Source organism: Colletotrichum gloeosporioides, assembly GCF_011800055.1.
Source record: "Colletotrichum gloeosporioides strain Lc1 chromosome Unknown consensus_28, whole genome shotgun sequence".
NCBI lineage: Eukaryota > Fungi > Ascomycota > Sordariomycetes > Glomerellales > Glomerellaceae > Colletotrichum > Colletotrichum gloeosporioides.
The window spans coordinates 323,493-345,210 of NW_025544673.1; the positions used below are offsets into that span (position 1 = coordinate 323,493).

General features: G+C 56.9%; 5 protein-coding genes across 5 annotated transcripts; 3 read left to right on the forward strand and 2 right to left on the reverse strand.

Annotated features, from left to right (window-relative positions):
* Positions 1-6,200: 6,200 nt before the first annotated feature.
* Positions 6,201-8,473, forward strand: GCG54_00012001 (putative transcriptional regulatory protein C15D4.02; the record flags this gene model as incomplete). The annotated part of the gene is made up of 3 exons (XM_045411889.1): positions 6,201-6,918; positions 6,971-8,343; positions 8,408-8,473. 3 exons carry the CDS (start codon positions 6,201-6,203, stop codon positions 8,471-8,473), a joined length of 2,157 nt encoding a protein of 718 aa, XP_045266762.1.
* Positions 8,474-9,105: 632 nt separating this feature from the next.
* On the reverse strand, positions 9,106-10,245 carry GCG54_00012002 (uncharacterized protein; the record flags this gene model as incomplete). Its single annotated transcript, XM_045411890.1, has 1 exon — positions 9,106-10,245. One exon carries the CDS (start codon positions 10,243-10,245, stop codon positions 9,106-9,108), a length of 1,140 nt encoding a protein of 379 aa, XP_045266763.1.
* Positions 10,246-10,951: 706 nt separating this feature from the next.
* On the forward strand, positions 10,952-13,349 carry GCG54_00012003 (Fusarisetin A cluster transcription factor fsa6; the record flags this gene model as incomplete). The annotated part of the gene is made up of 3 exons (XM_045411891.1): positions 10,952-12,804; positions 12,861-13,221; positions 13,284-13,349. The coding sequence occupies 3 exons, from the start codon at positions 10,952-10,954 to the stop codon at positions 13,347-13,349; spliced, it is 2,280 nt and encodes a 759-aa protein (XP_045266764.1).
* A 2,405-nt stretch (positions 13,350-15,754) lies between these two features.
* On the reverse strand, positions 15,755-17,330 carry GCG54_00012004 (Casein kinase I-like 1; the record flags this gene model as incomplete). Its single annotated transcript, XM_045411892.1, has 4 exons — positions 15,755-16,771; positions 16,830-16,978; positions 17,033-17,102; positions 17,202-17,330. The coding sequence occupies 4 exons, from the start codon at positions 17,328-17,330 to the stop codon at positions 15,755-15,757; spliced, it is 1,365 nt and encodes a 454-aa protein (XP_045266765.1).
* Positions 17,331-21,220: 3,890 nt separating this feature from the next.
* Positions 21,221-21,424, forward strand: GCG54_00012005 (uncharacterized protein; the record flags this gene model as incomplete). Its single annotated transcript, XM_045411893.1, has 1 exon — positions 21,221-21,424. A coding segment is annotated over one exon (204 nt), but the record flags the coding sequence as incomplete, so codon positions are not given.
* Positions 21,425-21,718: the final 294 nt, after the last annotated feature.

Sequence of the window (21,718 nt, forward strand, 5' to 3'; positions counted from 1 at the left end):
ACCAGATTGCGGACCTATCGCCGAAGGGAAGGGGGATGCTTACAGACACTGCGTGCAGCACCTCAAGCTGCCTTCAGTTGACCAGATGCCGCAGTACTACATGCCATTTAGTGTCTCTGGATCACAGTTTTGTCAACACGGACCACACTTCGCATCGACCGGGAGCTTTTCTCTGCACTCGATTTGCATCTCGCAGTCGCAGCGCACACCGGAATGAGACTGGCGCATGCGCAGCCGCGAGCGGAGGAATCAGCAGCCGTAGTCGATTGGGCAGATGCGGTCGGCGGAGCTTCCACCACCATTGCCGACTGTACACCACCACCTTGACGTATCACTGCAATAATGATTAGGCGAAAAGTTGTGACGTTGCTATGGAGTTGCGTCAGGACTCAACGTGACTGATAGAGATGGGCTCGATCTGCTGAAGAACGGATTTCAGAGCCGAGACATGGCTCAACGCGAGGCCGAAATTGAGACCATACCCTCTCTAATCTCACGCCGACGGTGATCAAAACCTGCTCAAATGAGTATGCACTGCCGCGCATGCTAGTGCGAATGGCGGCTGAGAAACGAAACAAGTTGCCAACGGGGCGTTAATACGAGATTTACAAGCTAAGCCCATCCGTTGACGACAACGCCCAGCGACGATGTCGTACTTTGTGGGGGGTTTTTCATGCTAGGCAAGTTGAAGTGGGAGACGAAACTGGGCCACAAGCGGTCTCGCCAACTACTAGACGCGTGCCAGAACGAGAGAAATGGTATTGGAAGGGGAGACGAGGAACTGGGGACCATATGCACCCTTTCCCGGCAGTCTCATTGGCGCGAGCTGAGCCAGCATCAATCAACCATATCCGTCGGCAGTGCTGAGTGCGTGCGAATGTGCATTTGTTCCTCTCATCCAGTCAACAACTTGGTAGGGGGGAGGACTGAACCCTGAATGCAACGCTGTTCAGCCACATCTATTAGTCCGGCCGAACACTTCAGCAAAACAATATGTCGCGAATGTCGAAATGGTCGCCTCCGAAACGCCCACTGCCACTGCGTTGCTGTTGCATCGCGGGTCGATGCCAATGGCAAGCAATATTCTCAGGACAGAGACCTTGTCAGACAGGGGCTCCCGCGTGGGTAGATGCTATTTCTGAATGCACGAGCGGATGAAGGGACCAGGGGTCGCTACGGCACCGATGTTGGTCGTCTCGACTCTCAGGTCTGGAGGACGCCAGGATGCTCGGTCTGTAGTCATGTGGGCTGGATCACACAAGTCTCGGTGTTTCTTCTGCGCGCCTGGCTGCGTATCAAAGCCGTTTCCTGCCAGACTTGGGAAACGTGGAAGACCCTTGCCGCCAATTTTCTGGCGGTGCGGCACACAATGCACAGTACACAGCACGCAGCACACACGCACAACGCGCGAGACTTCACATAGCTATGTTACCTTCATCAGAGCCTGGGACCCTGGCCAACCAGCGGTCTAAAGGGTTGCAATGGTGGTCAAGCTTCGCGAGGCAGACGAGTGGAAACCAGTGCAACGTCAGAGGCGGCCAGCGTCTCCGGATGCGCGAGGGGCCTTCCTGGTGAACCGCGAGGTTGACAGGGGGTCTTATTCGTACACAGACGACTCTCTTTGCCTGGTCGCACCAGACTGCCTCAAATGCCAGTTGAGACGAGCAACACAGGCGACGTGCTGACAGGTTTGCCAGGAACGGCCAGCTGAGCGACAAGTGACATGACGGACAGCGAGATGCAGTCTGGCAAAGGTGAGGTCAGGGTCCGGTCTGGGGGGAGGGGGTGCAAGTACCTACTGTGCCCAAGTGTCAAAGTCCCGACTTAGCGATAGGCTGAGAATCGCTTGATTGTCGCGGGAAATCGCTTGTTTGCTGCCCCCAAGTTCCAATGTGGCAAGGAATTGCAAATAGACGAGGCCGCGGAAGAGCGGGGGCCAAAAAAGCCGTGCCGTGCGTGCGTGCGGCTAGAGCGTCTTCAAGGTTGTTGCTGAGGGAGGGTGGCAGAACCCCCCCATCGAGATTAATGAAGCAGGTCCCCTTACCTTTCACGTGGCAGCTGTTAACGCAGATATTATGACAATATGCGCGAGCGTGCGTGCGTTGCAGCAGGCTTACTTGAGTACAGAACACCGCAATTGTGCCTCGACCAGGACCTCCACCTTGACGGTTGACTGTCACTGTGACCGTTCCGCACGCACATCGCGGGGAGGGGGGAAAGACATACCGGTGAGGTCCGTGAGATGAGGATGTGCCAGCCCAAGTGGGCTGGATGTCGTCGTCCATCAGTCGGGCGCGGGCTTAGGCGCGTGTGTCATGTCCGATGGACGTGTGCCATAGGGCCGACTGGAGAGGGAAAAAGGAGACTATCTAAGCGACAGAATGGTGACAGACGGGGGTGGAGGAGTCGAGACGTTTGGCATGAGCAACGCTCGGGTTCCTTGCCACCTGAACTGGATGGGCTGCCACGGCTGCGAACGGGACGGCCTCGATCTGTGTTCCCACGGGCGGGTAATGAAGCCTCGAAGGCGGAGGAGAGTGTGAGGGTGACGATAATGTACGAAAGAGCAAGGCAAGGTCAGGTCAGGCCAGGCCGGTCGGTCACAGTCGAGGTTTGCAGGTCGACTACAGACTAATTACAACAGAGAGATGGAGCGAACACTCACAGGAAGACAAGAGACAGGCAGACAGGCAGACAGACAGACGAGGGTTGCAGAGAAGAGCTCGGGACTCACACCCCCTCCATTCCTCGCCAATGGCCTGTCGACACGCCCCCTCCTTTCTGCATGCCATCCCCCCTGTTCATGCCTTGCCAGGGGATCCAGCACCTGGAGGCGACGACAAACGCACGCATAGTGGTTGGTAGCGTCGCGCTACCTACTGCGTAGTTGTCGGCAGCGCTGCCCGCCAGTATCGCGCAAGTACCTTGTGGCAGTCGAGTACCCGTGAGAAGCGCCATGCCGCCCCAATATTGTTCGACTGTTTCCCGGGTTTAGCGATGAAGAACGAGGGGGGTTGGACAACGAGTCTAGGAGGGGAGGGATTCTTTTTTTTTTTTTTTTTTTTTTTTTTTTTTTTTTTTTTCCCCCCCCCCCCCCCCCCCCCCCNTTTTTTTTTTTTTTTTTTTTTTTTTTTTTTTTTTTTTTTTTTTTCCCTCACACACACGACTACCTACCAGCACGCAGAGGGGAGGGGATATGGCAGTGGCTCCCCGGGCACGCATGAAGTGGCATTCTGGCGGGAGAGGGGCCGCTTGGTTCGAGGCCAAATCCAGGAGGAGAAAGAGGAGGAGGATGAGCGAGGATGGGGATCCCGTTCGTCCAGAAGAGGACTCGACAGACGGGTATCGCTAGGATTTGCAGAGATTCTCTGTACCGCAGTATAGATAAAAAGAGTACTGGAGCACCCGCCGAGACTCTCCGGTCTCGTCCCCAGGAGGCGTTTCTCTTCCCTTGCAATTTAGCTTCGGTCGCGCACCACTCACTCCGTTCCGCCTCGAAGCTGAGCTGAATAGGCGAACCTTTAAACGCTTCTAAGCGTGCGTCTGGGCCTGTCGAGCATCTGCACTCGGTACCTAGGTCTAATTAGATACGCAGACTCGACCCCGACTACTTTTTCTAACACCATAGGTTCGCTACCACATGATAACAACATATTCCTCCCCTCTCCTCATCATCCCCCCCGTCACACTCACAGTTTCTTGTCATCTCACCCTTTCGCTCATCCCACCCGTCAACATCCGAAACCACGCAAACTCTCTTTCAGCAACCTCATAGCCTAACTCATCAGGCAGGCCTCATACTGCTGCAGCACACCACAAACGCAACAACATTCTCTTCACAGACTGCACGGCAGGAAGGACTGGAATAGCATTCCCAGTTCAAGGTCTGCCTACATCTACAAGTGTTGTCGACGACAGCATTGTGCTTCGCAGGAAGGAGTAATTTGGGTTGCGTTACAGCCGACCGTCTCACCACTGGGAGAAGCCATTCCGTCACGGCCTCACCTTACAGACGCAGCATAATCGCGCGCCAAAAAACGGCTCAAGCGCCGACGATCAGCAGCCATCATCCCTCGACTAAGGACAAACCCCTAAGACGGGAGAAGAAAGAAGGGTGCATTTCTCGGAGGGCCAGGCCGGCAAGTGAACGACAAGAGACAAGAAGAGCGGGAAAGCAAAAGAAAGAGACAGGGCTGTCCTTCTACTTTTCTTTCTTCTGGTTCTTTAATTCCAAGATCCCGCCCGTCGCGACGACCACCACCACAACCACCACCATCAGCGAAACGGAGAAGACAGACACAGGCACACACTAATAATTACAAACCCTCCTCAAGCTCAGCGAGCGTTTCCGACGTCAAGACACACCAGCAGAAATATTGTTATTTTTTCTGCCCGGTGCTTCAACGTAACGCAACGCAACGCAGCGCAGCACTCTGCTCTCCTCTCACCCACACACCCACACCCACTCCATCCATTAACCCCCTTCGCGGTAGATCGCAAGCAAACAGCGGAGCATCTGCCCGACCCCGAACCCCCGTTCGTTCTGGACGCAAACACACCCGACCTTTGGGGGCCAAGAACAACCACCTCACGCACGCGCTACATTGAAAAGAAGAAGAAGCAGCAGCTCGACTGTTTCTGAATCCACCTGCCACATCGAATCGACTCATTCGTCATTCGAGGACATTTCAGCAGGGATAAGCATTTCATGAGAGGGACAACGTGAGTACCATTATTCATCATCCGTCCCCAAACGCTCTCTCGAGTTTCTCCTCTTCTTGTTACTTGTTGGAGAGATTGCTTTTTTTGCACAATATTCTCGCACCCACCACCCGCGTCTAGAGGAGGGAAGGGCGCAAACTCTCTTGACGGCCTCGAGCTTCCGTCGAGGCCGGAGACACTGGGTCGCCTGTTCCCATCCAATTTCTCTCACACACATTCATACACCAAGGGCTGCACAGCCTCAGGTCTCAGCGGCATCTTTCTCATTTTCTGCCCTTGTCCACCCCCCGGGCGGACAAGACACCGCTCTCGCTCTTGTCGCACGTACCTACTGACGCACGCGCGCACAGCCCAGCAATTGTTCCGTACACGCCCCCCCGTTCACTAAAACACGAGGGAAGCGATTGAGAGAGCAGCAGCAGCAGAAAGAGCGGGAAGAGGGGAAAAAAAAAAAAAAAAAAAAANAAAAAAAAAAAAAAAAAAAAGAGTCCAAAGCTCAAGCTCCCGCGTCCTCCGCGCGCCGCGCACCGTAGCAGCGACTGCGGCATCCACCAACGGCATCGGCAAAGTGAGGGTCATCGTCTGGTTTTGATAGCTGGCAGCTACTTTTTTCTCAGATCTGGCGAGGGGTCTAGGGGTCAGACATAGAGAGGGGAGCAAGGAGAAGGGGAAGAAAAAAAAACTTCTTACCCACCCCCCACGACGACAAAGAAACGATCTGGCTGAACCATCAAGCTGAGATCTGGGTTCCAGCTCCAGCTCCAGTTCCAGTTCCCGTTCCCCCTTCTGATTTGAACCGCCAACTTGCATACAACATACATACATACAGCAGCAGCTCGACGCTCGCCAATATCCCACCCGACAAAGCCAGGGTGAGGAAGAACGGACCAAAAAAAAAAAAAAAAAAAAAAAAAAAAAGTNAAAAGGAAAAAAAAAAAAAAAAAAAAAAAAAAAAAAAGAGTTAACTAACTCTCTGAGCCCGGAAGGCATCGAGGCGCCACCACCACCACCACCACCTTGTCTCAAAAAGTCGTTCCCTCGCCTCGGAACCCCAGCACGTCTGCGCTACCGCTACCGCTACCGCTACCGCAACTGCAACGCTGGCCAGGTTCACCGAGTCCTCCTGCGGCTCTGTTTCTCTTCTCAAAGAGGTCATTCCCCAAGTCTTTTCTCGGCCCGAATCGCTGATTCTGGCATTGATTGACGCGTGCCGCCCTGCTGCGCACCCTTCCAGACCTCATCTACAATCTCATCTCGCGGTACATTTCCCCTTCTGCCGAAGCTCCCTGTTGGATTCTTCGCGCACTACGCGACCTGCCGTCATCCATTGTTGATCTGCTGTCGCTTACCGCGCCCACTCGGTCTCATCGACCCCAATTTCAACCTCACTCCCGAACCAGCGCTCACCACGGCTTCAACCCAACCGTCGCCGCTCTCATCCTCCCGCGCCCCGATTTGGTGAGGCGCGGCGCTGAACCATGTCAGCTTTCACCGCCCTCAATGGGGGCTCACCACCAAAGACGTCAGAACCGACGAACCAGCCTGCCGACGCCGCCGCCAGAGCATCGCCAGAGGACCACCGCTCCAACGGCTCGCCCACCCCTCCTGAACCTAAAGCGCCCACCGCCGCAGAGGCGACGAGGGAAAGCTGGGCTGGCCCGAGGGGCCAGGACAAGTCACCATACCACTCGACGAACTATCCTGACGTTGACGGCTCTCTCAAGAGGAAGCGGTCAGACTCGCCGCCGCAGCAGAGAAATGCGCCCATGACTCACGAGAGATCACCAGATGCGCCCGCTCACCCTTCAGAAACACGCAGTCCGTATCGGTCACCGCCGCCCGATCACCGCCCTCGGGAACGCGAGGACCAGCGTGAGGGCGACTCGTGGTATTCCCGGGAAGCAGACAGAGAGGACCGCAGTTACTACGACCAGTCGGCCATGTCTGCCCAGTCAGAAGACCAGATTGGGGAGCTCCAGCGAGCAAACCAGATGGACAGCCAGGGTTACGACAACATCAGCCCAGATGGCGATGATAAGAGTATGCCTTACAGCCCTTACACTCCGACCGGCGGCTCTCGCGACGCCATTCTCCAGTCCGAGAAGAAGAGGAAGCGTAACTTTAGCAACCGTACCAAGACTGGATGCATGACCTGCCGGCGGAGGAAAAAGAAATGCGACGAGCAAAAGCCCGAGTGTAAGTTCCTCTCTCGCCACTGGCACAGGTGACGATACTGACCCTCTCCCAGGTAGCAACTGCATCCGCGGCGGCTTCGTTTGCGCAGGATACCCTCCACAGCGCAATGCGGTCTGGCAGAAGTCGGACAACAAGGCCACGGCCATTCCTCTGGAGTCAAAGGACCCGAGCTACGTTCCGCCTGGTGCTTACGGTATGCCCCAGTCTCAACCACCGCAATCTCAACCTCAGCCTCAGCCGCAAGCACAACCTCAACCTCAACCCCCACCCCAGCCTCAGCATCAATCACAACCTCCGCACCAGCCCCAGCCTCAGCACCCGCAGCAAGCCCCTTACGGTACTCAGCCTGCCGTCGGGCAGAGGCGTGAGCCTCTCTCTTATCATCGAGGACAACCGCTGAGGATAGACACTCCTCAAGGCCGGCCCATCGCAGATCAAGACGTCGATCGGCAGACCGGATCGACGCTGTCGGCTTCCATGATGTCTAACCCGCTCTCCGGGTCCACGCTGACACCCTCGACAATACCAAGCGTCAACAGCGCCATCAGCCCCGACCAGAAGCAGCTGTCGCCCTCCGGTCACCCTTACCCGTTCAACGTGACCTCGAGCCCGCAGCAGCAGCGAGAGCCGCACCCGCCCATCTCCGAGAAACGGTTCGACCGCGTACCACCCCTCCACGACCTCAGCAGGACGGCCAACGACCCCGACACCCCGTACCCGGCCCCGACGTTGCCCCAGATCAACATCCTGCACCCGACGAGATCGAACAGCCCGAACCCGCAACCGCCGGCCACGACGAACGTTCAGGTGGCGGCGCAGCTGGCGCTCTCCCACGCGCAGTTCCCCGCGAACAACCGCGTCCGGTCGCAGAAGGAGGAGATGCTGAGCGGCAAGTTCTACTACCCCTTCGACAAGGAGCTCGTCCTCGAGCGCGAGCGCTGCAGCGCCGCCTGCTGGCGCTTCAACAACTCCACCAACCCCAACAACGGCGTCTCCCCCAACGAGAGGGCCCGCCTGTTCCGCGAGATCCTGCAGCCGCGTGAGCTCCTCTCGCCCTCCCCCGGGTCGTCCCCGGTGACCAATATTGGCCGGGTCGGCGAGAACGTCGTGGTTGAGGCACCGTTCGTGTGCGACTACGGGTACAACATCGTTATCGGGCAGAACGTCATTGTCGGCCGCAGCTGCACGATCCTTGACGCCGCGGAGGTGAACATCGGAGACAACTGTCACATCGGGCCCAACGTCAGCATCTACGCCGCGACCCTGCACACCGATCCGAAGAGGCGGCAGGGCAGCAAGGGTCCGCAGATTGGCAGGCCCGTCACCATTGACCAGGACTGCTGGATCGGTGGAGGCGTCACTATCCTCCCCGGCATCACCATTGGAAAGGGAAGCACCGTCGGTGCCGGCTCCGTCGTTACCAAGGTACGTCAATTTAAACTCTGATCGTGAGATCCACATCTGACTCGTTTTCTTTTTTCCAAAACAGAACGTGCCGCCCTTCACCATCGTCGGCGGCAACCCGGCGAGAGTCCTCCGCGGCATCGGCTCGTGAAGAAGAAAAAAAGCTTTCAGTTGACTGCTTAGCCCTGCGTCTCATGTTCCTTGCTGCTATGATACCCAGCTCACAATACGGTTTTATTGCCCCTGTACAAAAGCGTGTGTATTTCTCTAATGTTTTTCTACCCTCTGCTGTTGTCTTTTCTTTCATCTTTCTTTTGCGAGCCAAGCGCACGGAGCAGCGGTGAAGGGGAGAACTCTAAAAAAGGAACCTGGCGTTTTTAATACTATGATCTTCTTTTCCTTCTGTGGTGCTCTCAAGAGACGAGGGGGAATCTGGGAAAGTTTACACAAGACGGAGGGTTGTTTAGCTCTGGCAGCTAGTTGACGGAGCAAGAAAGCGGATGGACTGGCTTTTATCCCCCTGGTGCGTGGAAGAATGAGAAATCGGGTTATTGACCGTCTCCCTCAAGGTGCCGTGTAGTGTGAATCTTGTCAGCATGTACGGCGATGATCCCTCGGCGAGACGGACGATGCAGCTTGATGTTAAAATGAAGTTGAATGAGGGCATGATATCTATGAGCACACTTTCCTGGGCTGTGAAATAATGGAAGATCCTTACATACATATACACACGCATATGTGTACACGTACAGGTCTGTTTGGGTTTGACCGCACCACACTACTCTACTCCTGCTCCGGCACAAACACGACAGCCTGGCCCCAGCTTCCCCTATCCGACGCCTCCCTCAGCGCCGAGTCCCAATCAGCGAGGCCGAACGCGACCGGCTTCCCGTGGCCGGCCGCTTCCCCGAGCTTTACGACGCCGCTCTCGACGAGCCGGATCACATCGCCGACCTGTTCCCGGGTGTACATGTACTGCCCCTTGACAGTAATGTTCCTGAACATGATGCTCGGGTGGGAGATGCCGACGTCGCCCGCCACGCCGCCCATGAGCGCCGCCCTGCCGCCGTCGCGGAGGGCGGCGATGCACGCCCGGATCTGTCTGCCCGGGTCCGCGAGCGTGGGCGGCGAGAGGTCGATGTACGCGTCTGCTCCTTTCCTCGGGGCCAGGGCTCGGAGGGAGGACGTCAGGGTCTCTTGGAAGGAGGCCGAGTCTGAGGGGAGGGTGAGTGTCCTGACGCGTGGGAGGTGGGACAGCTTCCGGAGGGTGTCCGGGTTGCGTCCGACGGCGATGACGTTTGCGCCGATGGCGGACGCGAGCTCGACCGCCGCGCCGGAGTACTGCCCCGTCGCCGGCGCGACGACGAGCGTCTGTCCGGCCTTGAGCCCGACCGCGCGGACGCCGCCGTAGGCTACCGCGAGCCTGTTCAGGTACAGCAGCTCCGCGTAGGAGTATCCCAGCGCGCACAGGCGGTCCTCGTCGAGGGGGTGGCAGTTCTCCACGGGCACGCTCGCGGCGGCCTTCCACAGGCCGTGGGGCCAGACGTCGCGGAAGAGCTCCTTGTGCTGCGGGGTGGCGCCGTCGTGGAGCCCGAGGAGGATGTGCACGTCCGGATCGTCGCGGGCGGCCACGTAGGAGTCGACGAGGACGAGCTGGCCCGGCTGGAGGGAGACAGCATCCGGGGCGGGCTGGAGAACGCGGGCGATTGCGGCGTGGCCAGGGACGAACGGGGTTGGGAACGAGAGGGCTGTGAGGGCGCCCGTGAGGTAGGACGAGGCGGTTGGGCTGATGGCGGAGGCGAGGACGGAGACTATGGTTTGGCCTGGGAGGGGGGACGGCACGGGGACGGTTGTGTGGGTGAGGGAAAGGGGGGAGCTGACGGAGGGGAGGATGAGGGCTTTTGTCTGATTTGTGGATGACATGTTGTGTGTTTGATAAGGGGATTTGAATGTTGAAGTGGTTCTAATCCTGAAGTTGGGTTATTGGTCTCTGGTGAACGTGAAGGCCATTAAGCTGGAAGTCCTCACTTATAGCCACGACCATTTGATCAGTGATACTCCTAGCTGACGATATCTCTCCTTGCAGAACCACAGAAGGATGTTCAACTCCACATATCGCCAGCTTGCCACCATCGTGGCTTTCATCAATACTTACAGCATCTTTCACTATCACAGGTAAGCTCTTACCCACATTTTCAGGCGACACAAGCATCCAGCGACAGTGCTTACTCCACAGGATTATTCTGATGTCAGCAAAAGTGAAGCAAAAGTGAAAGATCTACGGTTGTTAGGCAACGAGACGACGTTGATGGGACTTCGGAGAAGCCCTTTCCTAAAACGGAAAGATCTAACTCCGGGGTATCCCCGACTAACACCAGGCCAGACCATGATGATGCCGACCATCATTCCTTCTGATGACAAACCGCCGGAGTTTAGTTCAAGCCTCTTTTGCTCAATGTCAATTCTCCGAGGAAAACAGTTGTTTGCCTGATCCATCCATTTCACACACCTCTCAATTGTCAAGATCACGGAGACATCGACGTCCCGAATTGGAAACTCTTCACCCCGACCCCGTCCCCCGTCTTCGCCGCCCGCACCGGACCGTGCCGGACGAGTGACACGTCCCATCATGTCCGACATTGCCCAGTTCACCTCCGTCTTCCGCGCCCAGTCGCTGTCGGACCAGCACCGCAAAGTGACCAAACGCAACCGCCAGCCAGTCTCCTGCCTAGCCTGCCGCGCGCGAAAGCTGAAATGCTCCCGCACGCTTCCCTGCGGGGCATGCACCAAGCGCGGGGACGGAGAGGCGTGCAGGTTCGGCCCCAGTCCACCTAGCAACAATGCCGGGGCTTCAAACAGCAGCAAGGTAAATGCCATCTCCCACGCGACCCAGGATGTGAATCAAAATGGCGCCCCCGGGCAGCTAAAGCAGCCCCGCCAGGAGGTTCAGCTTCGTCTCCAGAAGTTGGAAGATATGGTCCAGGACCTTGTACGGAGGGGGGGATCGGGGCCGTCCAAAGACCGCTGCGCCGCCCCGGGCATCATGGCACAAGCCGGCCCGACCCCGACTGACTCGGAGCCCAGCCACGACGAATCGTCGCCATCTTCGGCCCCGGCGGAGGGGGAGGTTGCGTACTACGGCGCAACACACTGGTCCGCTCTGCTTCATCACATCCGAGAGATACAGACCGCGCTGGAACCGGACAACACCACACCCCCGGAACCTCCAGAAGCAGCAGCATGCTCCATAGGCCCGGATTTCCTGTTCGGGGCCGTCTCTCCTTCCGTCTCGATCCAGGAGATCCTCGCAAGCCTCCCCTCGCAGCAGGACACCAACAGGCTGCTGGGCATCTACTTCCAGGCCCGCTTCACAGCCGTTCCGTTCATCCATACCGGCCGTTTCCAACGCGAGTCCGAAGCCTTCTGGGCCAACCCCGAGGGGACGAGCTTCCTCTGGATAAGCATCCTGTTTTCCATCCTCGCTGCCTCTGCCGTCATCGTCAAGGGCAAAGGCAACCCCGCGTCTCTCGGCCTCAGCAGCCCGCTGAAGGAGCCCTCGGCGTACGCCGGCCGCGCGGTGCAGTGCCTCATCAAGGGGAACTACCTCGCCGCCAAGACCTACTCCGTGGAAGCGACGCTGATGGTCGCCTACACCAGGAACATCGCGAGCAAGGACGTCGACCCGGTGATGTGGAACATGTTCGGCGTCGCCACCAGGCTCGCCCAGCGGCGGGGCTACCACCTCGAGCCGAAGCACCTCTCGTACAAGATCACGCTTTTCGAGGCCGAGATGCGCCGCCGGACGTGGTTCTACTGCGAGGCCTTCGACCTGCTGCTCTCCTTTCAGCTGGGCATGCCCGCCATCATTCACGAGGGCGACAGCGACGCCCGCGGGCCGGGGAACCACCCGGACGAGGACTTTGACGAGACGACCGTGTCGATGCCGCCTCCGCGCCCCGCGCTCGACCCGACCCCGTCGCTCTACTACCACTGCAAGTCCAAGCTGTGCCGGATCCTGCGGCGGGTCATCCGGCATACGCTGTCGCCCGTGGAGCCCGCCTACGCGGACACAGTAGCGCTGGACGAGGCCCTGCACACGTGGCGCGCCGAGCTACCGGCATGCTTCGCCGTGCGGCCGATCGCGTCCGCGGGGTTCTCGGAGCAGAACTACACCATCATGCAGCGGCTGATGCTGGAGCTGATGTTCAGGAAGGCGCTGTGCGTGCTGCACCGCGCGTACCTGAGCCGGGACAAGAGCGAGGTGTGCTACGACAAGTCGCGGCAGACGTGCCGGCGGGCTGCGCTGCGGATCTTGGAGCTTCACGAGGAGTTTGACCGCGAGGCGAGCCCTGGCGGCAGGTTGTTCGAGGACCGGTATATGTTGAGTAGCTTGACGCTGCACGACTTCATGATCGCCGCCATGGTGATTTGCTTGGATCTCAACCGGGTTTTGGAAAACATCCCGGAGTTTACGGATACTAGGTGTGTGGTTTCTCTCGGTTGATCGGGGATTTGGAGTGCTGATTTACAACCACCAGTGACGAGGACTATGAGAGGAAGATGAACGCTCTCCGAACGGCAGCCAGGATCTGGGAGGGACGGTCGAACTGTTCCAGGGATGCGAGACATGCTTCTGCAGTGTTGAGGGCCATGCTGCGCCGGCTGAGTTCCAGAGAGAATACAGGCACGAAGGTGGCGGCGTGTTCGACAACGGCGGCCTCGAGCGTGACTCTCGTCGGCGAGCCAACTCCCTTCGGAGGCATGCCTCAGATCAATCTTGGGTTTGGCGACGTGGGCAACGGGTTCGACCAGCTACAGGGTGTCGACGTGTTCCAGGGCGGCGGCGTCGACTTCATGGCTCTGGATAACGCGCTGAATGACCCTGCTAATCTAGACTGGGTGAGTTTGATGTGCTTCGGTGACGTGTTCTTTTGGTGTCGGTAGCTGACTGGTTCTTGCAGAACTTTCTGGATCAATACTTGTCCAAAGATCCTAACGGACAGCTGTCGATGGATTTGTCAATGTGATAAGATATTGGGAATGAAAATTGCATCAAGATACATAGCTTCCAAGTCTGGTCAAACAAAACTCGAATAATAATGTAGACAATCTTGGAGCTTTGGGGGACAGGAGACTGTTCCCTGCCACCTTAACTCGCCATGAACTCCATTGTCGTGAACTCGCCGATGTATGAGCGACTCCTGCCAAAAGCGACACCAAACCTTCCCCTGACACAGGCCGCCAGCGTTAATGTTGTAAGGGAATTCATAAAGCCGGAGGAACTCACAACTTCATGAGGGGCCGTGGCGGCTATTGCCAGTGCGACTCGCCCCCGTTGTCTAGTCATCTCCATCGTCAGCGTCAAGGATCAATCGCACTACCTAACAGATGGAAACTCTCCAGACAACCCGGAATTCGGCCAATACAATACAGGTCGATCAATTCATTTGATATGTAATAGTTCAAATGAAAGAAAGCACCGCCCCCAAGAGTGACGCACACAACAGAGCGCCTATCAAACGCAGATTTCAACTCCGCGATATTGGTGTCTCCATCCCCCCTGAAAACTACCCCGAAAACGATCTCAACACGCCCGGCTGACCTTGAAATCTTCAAGCTCCAATCCATCCCCCCTCCCATGTGACTGTTGCCATCTAACTTCATTAAACCCCTTCCAAGACCGAGTGGCATCGACAACAGCTGCCAGAACAAACCCCGCCTCTTTCGCTCTGCAAAGGCGAAACAAGCACCTACACATACTCTCCAGACCGCATTTTCCCAAACGAGCAACCTTCACTGCAAAAGGGACGCTCGCCCCGGCGATGCAAAATGAAGATTCATCTCGCTTGGTGCTGCCGGCCCGCCCTCTTCACCCCGGAACGGCCCCCCGTTCCCCTTTCCTTCTCACCCCGGCTCGGAAGCTTTGGGAGTGGACGTCATTACAGTCTTTCAGATGAGAGAAACGGCGCCCCCTTGCTGCGTGCCAGGTCTGGAGACCTGGAAGATAAAACGCTCCCACGAACGAGTTCAGCCGGCTCATCCGTAGCTGAAGCGGAGCAGAGACCGGGAGGCTGGATGAAGTACGGACTGCTTCGAATGCAAGGCTGATGTGCATCGAGACTTGCATCTAGTTGCTCGGAAAGGAGGTGGACGTTGGACAGAGGTCCAGATGATCCCTGAGCCAAGACCGTTCGCCGTCGCTTAAAAGTCTTGTCCCCAGTGTGCGGTAAAACGTCCGCGTCGACTCAGTAGAAGCAGCAAGTGTGAAGACGGCAGGAAACATACACCTATCTAGGACGGGAGAAATACTGCCACGATGCTAGCTAAGCTGGGGCTCTCATGATGCTGTAGAAACATGCTCAATCCTCCCTCTCCAATCATCTGCCCCCCCTTCGTCCAAAGGCTGCTCTCGAACAAGAGACGAAGGTATAAGGCGGCGCTCTCTTTGATGCCTCTTTGCAAGACTCCTTTATGCTGTGTAAGGAAACCTCCAAAGGCTCCTGAGAACCACTCGAAGAAAAGAGAACACTTGATGATTGTGATCAACTTCGACCTAGATAGAACCTGGTGGGAAGATTGCTGGAGTGGCTTCATGCAACGATTCAAAGGTTGACAAGCCTCTGGTCATGTTCACAACGCAAAGAAAGGAGTCAATCTGTATGTTCAAGTGGTGTAAAGTTTCATATCCATTGTATCCCTCTCCACTGTCTATCGGCCTCCACACAACTTCTCTCGCAACGTCTCTCCCCAAACCTTGCAACCCCCTGTCGTCATAGACCTCCCCAACAACGCGTTCGCCTCAAGCTGCCCCTGCACGGCCAGCCCTATTATCAACTCAACGAAAACGTGCCGCAGAACCCTGACCCAATGCTAAACCCCTGCAACCGCCTTGCGCCGTGCTGCGCTGTACATTATCAAGTTGTATGTTTTTGTTTCTCTCCTTAGAAACAGAAAGTTCTTCGAAAGAAGGTCCCAATCCCCAAGTCGAGAGTTCCATGCCAGTGATTTTATGATGCCCCGAAACGGTTCCGGAAAAAAAGAGGACGTCATTGCGCGGGTGAAGAGAAAACCAGAAAGAAAGGCTTGTGTTCGTCATTATCCCGGAATAGCCAGTGATGCTCTGTGCTACTCCGTTGTCGTCATGCGGAAAAAAAGTGTAGCTCGAGGAAAGGAGTCGTCGGAAGGAGATGAAGAATGGTGGACAAAGGGGAGGAGTGGCAAGGGTGCCAAAGTTGTCAACCGACTCAGGTGTGGCCGCCTGAGATCATTCGTACATCCGTCCGACATCTGGCGTTTGTTTGTCCAGTGGGCAGCTATATAGAAGACGGACAGTTGTCTTTGCTGCCTTGCATGCAACACAACCAAGAACAGAGTCTATGTATCTAACCTGCATTGTTGTCAGTGACTAGGTGGAGAAGATGGACGTCGGGATTCACATACCGCAGCAGAGCACCTTCATGAACTTTTGGAAGCCTGTTGGCTGAGGCTCAGCTGGCCGGGCGTTAGGCTGGGCCTGCTGTTGGTTCATCGGTGTTTGCTGAGGGACGTTCTGAGGAAGGTTGCGGTTGCTGTTCTGAAACTGGGCCTGAGTTGAGCCGGTGGGAGTGGCCATGTCCCGGAGACCCCCGGCTCCGCTGCCCCGGTTCGCATTCAGTGCGCCGGGGGCGTTTGGCTGACCTCTCGATTTCGCCATCTGCTTGATCGGAGAAGGAGGCGGGGGTTGCGCGGCGTTTAAACGGCCGACAGTAAGGTTCTGTGCTTGGTTGTGGGGGGTCGCAGCACCGCCCCGATGGCCGCTGTGCAGCTCCATCTGGGACGGGCCGGGTCGAGCATTTGGGTTGTGCAGATATCCGGGGTTGTGGCCCTTCATGGCATCCCATCCCTTGCCCGAGTCCTTGGAAATCTTCATCCAGTCGTACTCGCCGTCCTCGACCTCGCCCGTGTTCTTCAGGGCCTGTGTGAAGAGCTCGCGGAGGTAGTCGTAGTCGGGGGTATCCTCAAAGCCGAGGTTGCGGACGTACGTCAGGTACTTGTTGAACTCCTCGGGGAAGCCTTCGCAAAGGTCCTTGATTGGCGTCGTCTGCTTCTTCTCGCCAATCTTCTCGTACTTCTGCTTGTTGGTAGCAGCCTTAAGACCCTGCCAGGGAAGGCCGCCGCGGAGGAAGTACATGAAAACGTGACCGAGGGCCTCGAGATCGTCGCGTCGGGATTGCTCGCGGCCCAAATGGGTGTTGATACTCATGTATCTGGCGGTGCCGGAAAGGGACTTTCGCTCGCGGTAGGGAATGTGCTGCTTCGTCTTGGGGTCACGGTACTGCTTCGCCATACCGAAATCGACAACGTGAATGACGTTGGCAGCCTTGGTGCCCGGTCTGCCGATCAGGAAGTTATCGGGCTTGATATCGCGGTAGATGAGGTTCTTCTCGTGGATGGTTTGCACCCTCGAGAGCTGGGATCTACGGTCAGCTTCTTGCTGTCGTCCAGTGCCGCCTTACGTGTCTACGTACCATCTGCTTGGCGACCATGACGACAGTCTTGATCGTGAACCTTCTGCCGCAGTGGTCGAAAAGGTCCTCGAGAGAGGGACCGAGCAAGTCGATGACTAGGATGTTGTGCAGACCCTCCTGTCCGAAGTAGTAGACATTGGGAATGCCAGCTGGGGGGAAGCGTCAGCGGTGCGTCGCCGGGCACGTGCGGGAGAGGGACTCACGGCATCCAACGAGAATCTTGTACGTGCGATACTCATCTCGCAATTGGGGAGCATCGCTCTTACGCGGCTCCTACAGTTCAACTGGCATCAGTCTTTTGTTTCTCGAATGTGAGGCCACGGCGAGGCGATTGGCGACGCGGTGGACGATGGAGATGCCTCAGCGACGTACGAATTTGATGGCAACCTGCTGGTTGTTCAGGAGGTTGGTGCCCTCGAAAATGACTCCAAAGGAACCCTCTCCGATCTTCTTGCCGACGCGGTAGTGTACGCCGACAACGTTGCTCGACGAGGAAGCCATCGCGGTCGGAGGCTTGGTCCTGTTACGGACAGAGTCGAGGGTGTGGCGTCGAGGAGAGTCGGTTCAATCGTCCCAGAGTCGGTGTGGTATCGCTCGGTTACGAGGAAAGGGAGGAGAGGTAGGGAAAAAAAAAATTAAAACCAAAGGCGATATCTGAAAGATGCTTTGAGACGCGGTCAGCTATCTATGAGGGTGTTCGTAAGCCCATTTGGGCCGATTCTTCGGGGGGCGAAATCAGTTCGACGGAATCGGAAGGGGGTGGTGGTGTGTGGTTGTGGTTGCTGGGAGAGAGGTTTTGAGAGGAAGGATGGATGGGGGAGAGAATGGACGGATTTTGGGACAGAGGGACGGATGGCAGCCGCAGACGAGTGATTATAGTGGGTAATCCGCCCCCGGACCACATGCACTGCACGGGGAGTGCGAAGGGAACGGGATGGGCTGGACCGGGCTGGGCTGCTAGGCTTTTGGGGGTTCAAGGCCTGCTACTGGCAGGATTGGCGTCGGGTGAGTGGCCCACAACTGGCGGTGCAGTGCAAATGGAGCGAGGTAGTGGTGCTATGCGACGGGCGGGAACTGGCAGGCAGCTGGGAGCTCCTCAGGTTCGGCGCCCAAACTCGCCTGTTGTTGGCTCGGTGCCGGCCCGGACTTGGCTGGGCACCTGCTGCTTGCTATCCGTACCTTAGCTTGCTTGCTGCTGGGCGAGCAGAGGCTGCGCTGTGGTGAGGCAAGGTGAGGTGGACTGAACTGGGAGACACGAGTCGCCAGCTGCGGCGGCCTGAGGCCGAAGCTGAAATCTTTCCAGGGTGTGTGATGTGCAGGGAACAGCGGTGCAGGGGGCAGTTTTGCGTGCGTGGTTGTGCTGAGCGGCAGGAGGAGGTAGGTATCCAAGGCGTTGAATTGTGCTTGTGCAGACCGCAGCCGGGTGCATCTGCATCTCAGCCTCCCGTCCCTGGTGGTTCTTACTCACCTCGGTGCCTGTTTGATGCCGTCGCTGTCTCTTCCTTGGCCCAAGTGACCTATTTCTGTTTTCTCCGGATGCCGCCGTTTGCTGCTGGTGCCTGGTGCTGATAGGCTCCTTTCGAGGAATCGTCCAATCCAATTCCAATACTCCTATTTCCCGTTCGTCACTGGTGGAATGCCTTGTCTCGGGGGACGGAAGGGAGGCGGTGCGAGGGCTGAGTCGTATCTCGCCGTTGTCGGATGGCCGTTGAATCGTCTCCGATCAGGCTTGTCGCGGCGAGGAAGAGCGATTGGGGGGAAGCCGGAGGGGGGAAGGGAAAGGAAAGAGAGAACAGGAAGAAAAAAGGCGGGAGAAGGCAGCTCAAGAGGCAGTTCGTTAGAGGGTGTCGTCAACGGGCCAGATGAAATTACAAGCGACGCCTCAACTTCCCCAGGCCAAAATTGCCATGTATCGTTCACGACGGCCCACACTTGACTTTTCAGTGAGAGAAGGAACTGAGGAAGGGGGATGGATCAATGGAAGGGGTCAGATCAGGTCCGGGTCACTGTCAAGGTCCAGGTCCAGGTCCAGGTCCAGGTCCAGGTCAGAGTCTACGGCGGTACGGTAGGCGGTCCAGGGCCAGGTTTGGGAAAGTGAGAGGCGGCGGCCGGGAAGGCAGGGGCGCGGCAAGAAGAGAGAGCCACGAACGTGCGGGTGGCCGCCGGTGGTTGAACTTTGGAGAGGGGGGATTAGATCTAATTTCAATGGACGAGGGGCCGTCGCGGAATCGCACGGCTGCCCAACTCTTGATCCGTGTCTTTCCATGATTCCCAGATTCCCAGATTCCCATCCTCGCCGGATTGGACGAGATGGAAGATCAGGATAACTCGCGTCTGGAGTACGACAAATACCACGGCAGTCCCGAGTTGGCTGCCGCTGGGCTCTGCTGGCTCGGGAGCCTTCCTGATTCACTTACCTTATGCTGAAAGTGAGTGTCGCATACGACACTCACATTGGCCGCTGGCCGCTGGCCCCGGCCGGCTGACTCCCTAAGGTACCAGTGCGGTACGGATGCTGCTGGACGACTTGCCCTGGACGTTGCCTTTATGCTACTGGCCTGAGCAGACCATAACAAGACGAGCCGACACTGACGAGCACAGGCCATTGGATGGCAGCGGCGTCCAACCTCGACAAAGGGGGAAAAGGCATTAGTGCCTGAGGTGCGTTCGCAAATCATTGGTCAATAGAAGAGAAAGACACCAGGTACGTACCGGAAAAGTCCACTCCCGCCAGGGACGTAGCAAATGTACCTTCCCTCCTAGACATGTACCTTGCCTCTGAGGTGAGCAGCGGAAGTGGAAACGTCGCTGCCAAGGACCAAACCAGTAGGTAAAAAAAAGAGCAAGGTACTTGTCGTCACCTCCAATTTCCCACCAATTTCGCATGTACCGGAGCCAACTTCTTCTTCGGGTCGCCTACAGCGTCCCCCAGTCGCCCCAATTTTGCAGTACGATCTTCCAGTTCTCTTTCAACCGCGACGGGACGTCTCGCGTCCCAACTTCTGTTTCTCAACCATTACAGCATACGGATACAGCATTACAGCAGGAGTTGTGTACCTCAAATACCGCTCGCTGGTCCGTCTGTCCGCCTGCTGCTTGCTCTGGCGCCGTCCGTATCCTCGCCTACGATATATGACCTTGTTGAAGAACCCACGCCGTATTCGTCTCGTCTCGTCTCATGAGAAATCTAAATTAAACGCTACTCCCCTTTTTCTGCCTCTCGTCGCTCCCTCTCTCTCCTATTTGAAGATCTGACTTATCTCGAAAGTGCGAAAGTGCGAAAGCCCAGCGCCCACTGCATCATCGCTCGTCTGATGATTAACCATCCAGCCACCCGCGAGCCGTCCGTCTGACAGGTTCGCAGGTTCTGCTGTGTCTGTCGTGCCTGCCTCGTCTGCCAGCCACGGGGAGACAAACGGGACACTGACACCGCTCCAGGCCAGGGTCACTCACGGTAGGCACTAAGCACCAACAACGGATAGCCGAACGACGCGCCAGAGGACAAGGGGAACTCTGGCTGCGCCTGTCCCGTCCAGGCTGCCGGGTGGAATAAATCACATCGAGTTCTTCTGCCGTGGAGCATTGCGATACATATCAAGCCAAGCCAAAGCAGCACTGGAAGGTCGCGCTAGAAACGACCCTAGAAAATGCACGGCGTATGCCCTGTGCGGGGATCGAGGTCCGCTGACGGCTTAGCGGATGTCTGCTTCAATGGCTGCATTCCTCGCTTTGTTCCCGTGCTCCTGCTAGCCACTTGTTATCCGGTCGACGACCCCTTTCGAGGGAGACGGGAGACAGCCAGGACAGCAGACGGTCGAGGGCAAGCCAAACAACAAACGATACTAAAAAAAAAAAAAAAAAAAAAAAANGGGAAAACCAAAAAAAAAAAAAAAAAAAAAAAAAAAAAAAAAAAAAAAAAAGGGGGGCGTCCGTACAGCCTCGGCGTCCTCTCTCTCAGCCTACGAGTACTAGATGTGCCTTACCTCGATGGAAGCACGCAAGCAAACATGACATGTCGCCAACAAAGCGACAAGCGCACCTGGCGACAATTCTTCTGCTCGACTCGGGCTGAGTTCCGCATACCGAGTTAGCAGAACCGGTTGCCGGCAACTGTGCCACGGTCAGATAAGCTATTGAGGCCTCGCCAGAGCTGTAGCCTGCCCACAGTAGATCCAATAAGGCTGCCTGCGGACGCTAACTCTGTGCCTACACTACGGCATCTGCTTGGCATGAACTTTGTACCTCGAGATGCGCAGATGTACATAGCCCGCAGCATAAATCATTAAAACTCTCATGCTCGGCAACTCAAATGCAGAAAAGCAGTGTGCTAAAACGCCTAGGTCAACCCACCCTGACAACGTCCATCGGTCAGCCATTCACCAGGCCGTCGCCTACTCAACGCAACGAACCAAAAAAAGTCCGCTTCAACGGGGTCCAGAAGGGAAAAAAACGCAAGATCACCAACGAGAGGAATCCGCCTGCCTGCAGCCGTTGCAGGTGCTGAAGGCGCCGCTGTCCAATGGCCTCGTCTCCTGAAGCAGCTCCTTGCCCATCCCGGTTTGGACCTGCAGCGGCGTCAGAGCCCGGCATGCTAGGTTCCCACCGCCGAGGTGCCGCCCGAGATGCGGTGAAAGCCCGCCCCGTTCCATGTTGACCTCTGTTTTTCTTCTTCTCCTTCTGCAGAGAACAAGTCGGTGGCTGTCAACCAGCTGCCCCCTTCCCCTTGGCAACAGTGCCACACAGGTTGGTTGGAGACCGCTTGCAACTGTCGTTCGTTACGGCTTGCCCTTCGCGCTGCAGGCTGTCGGGCGGCTTCCCACCCGCCTTCCCAACACAACCAAAGAAAACAGAGCCCATCACCCATCATCCGATGTCTTCTTCCCACCATC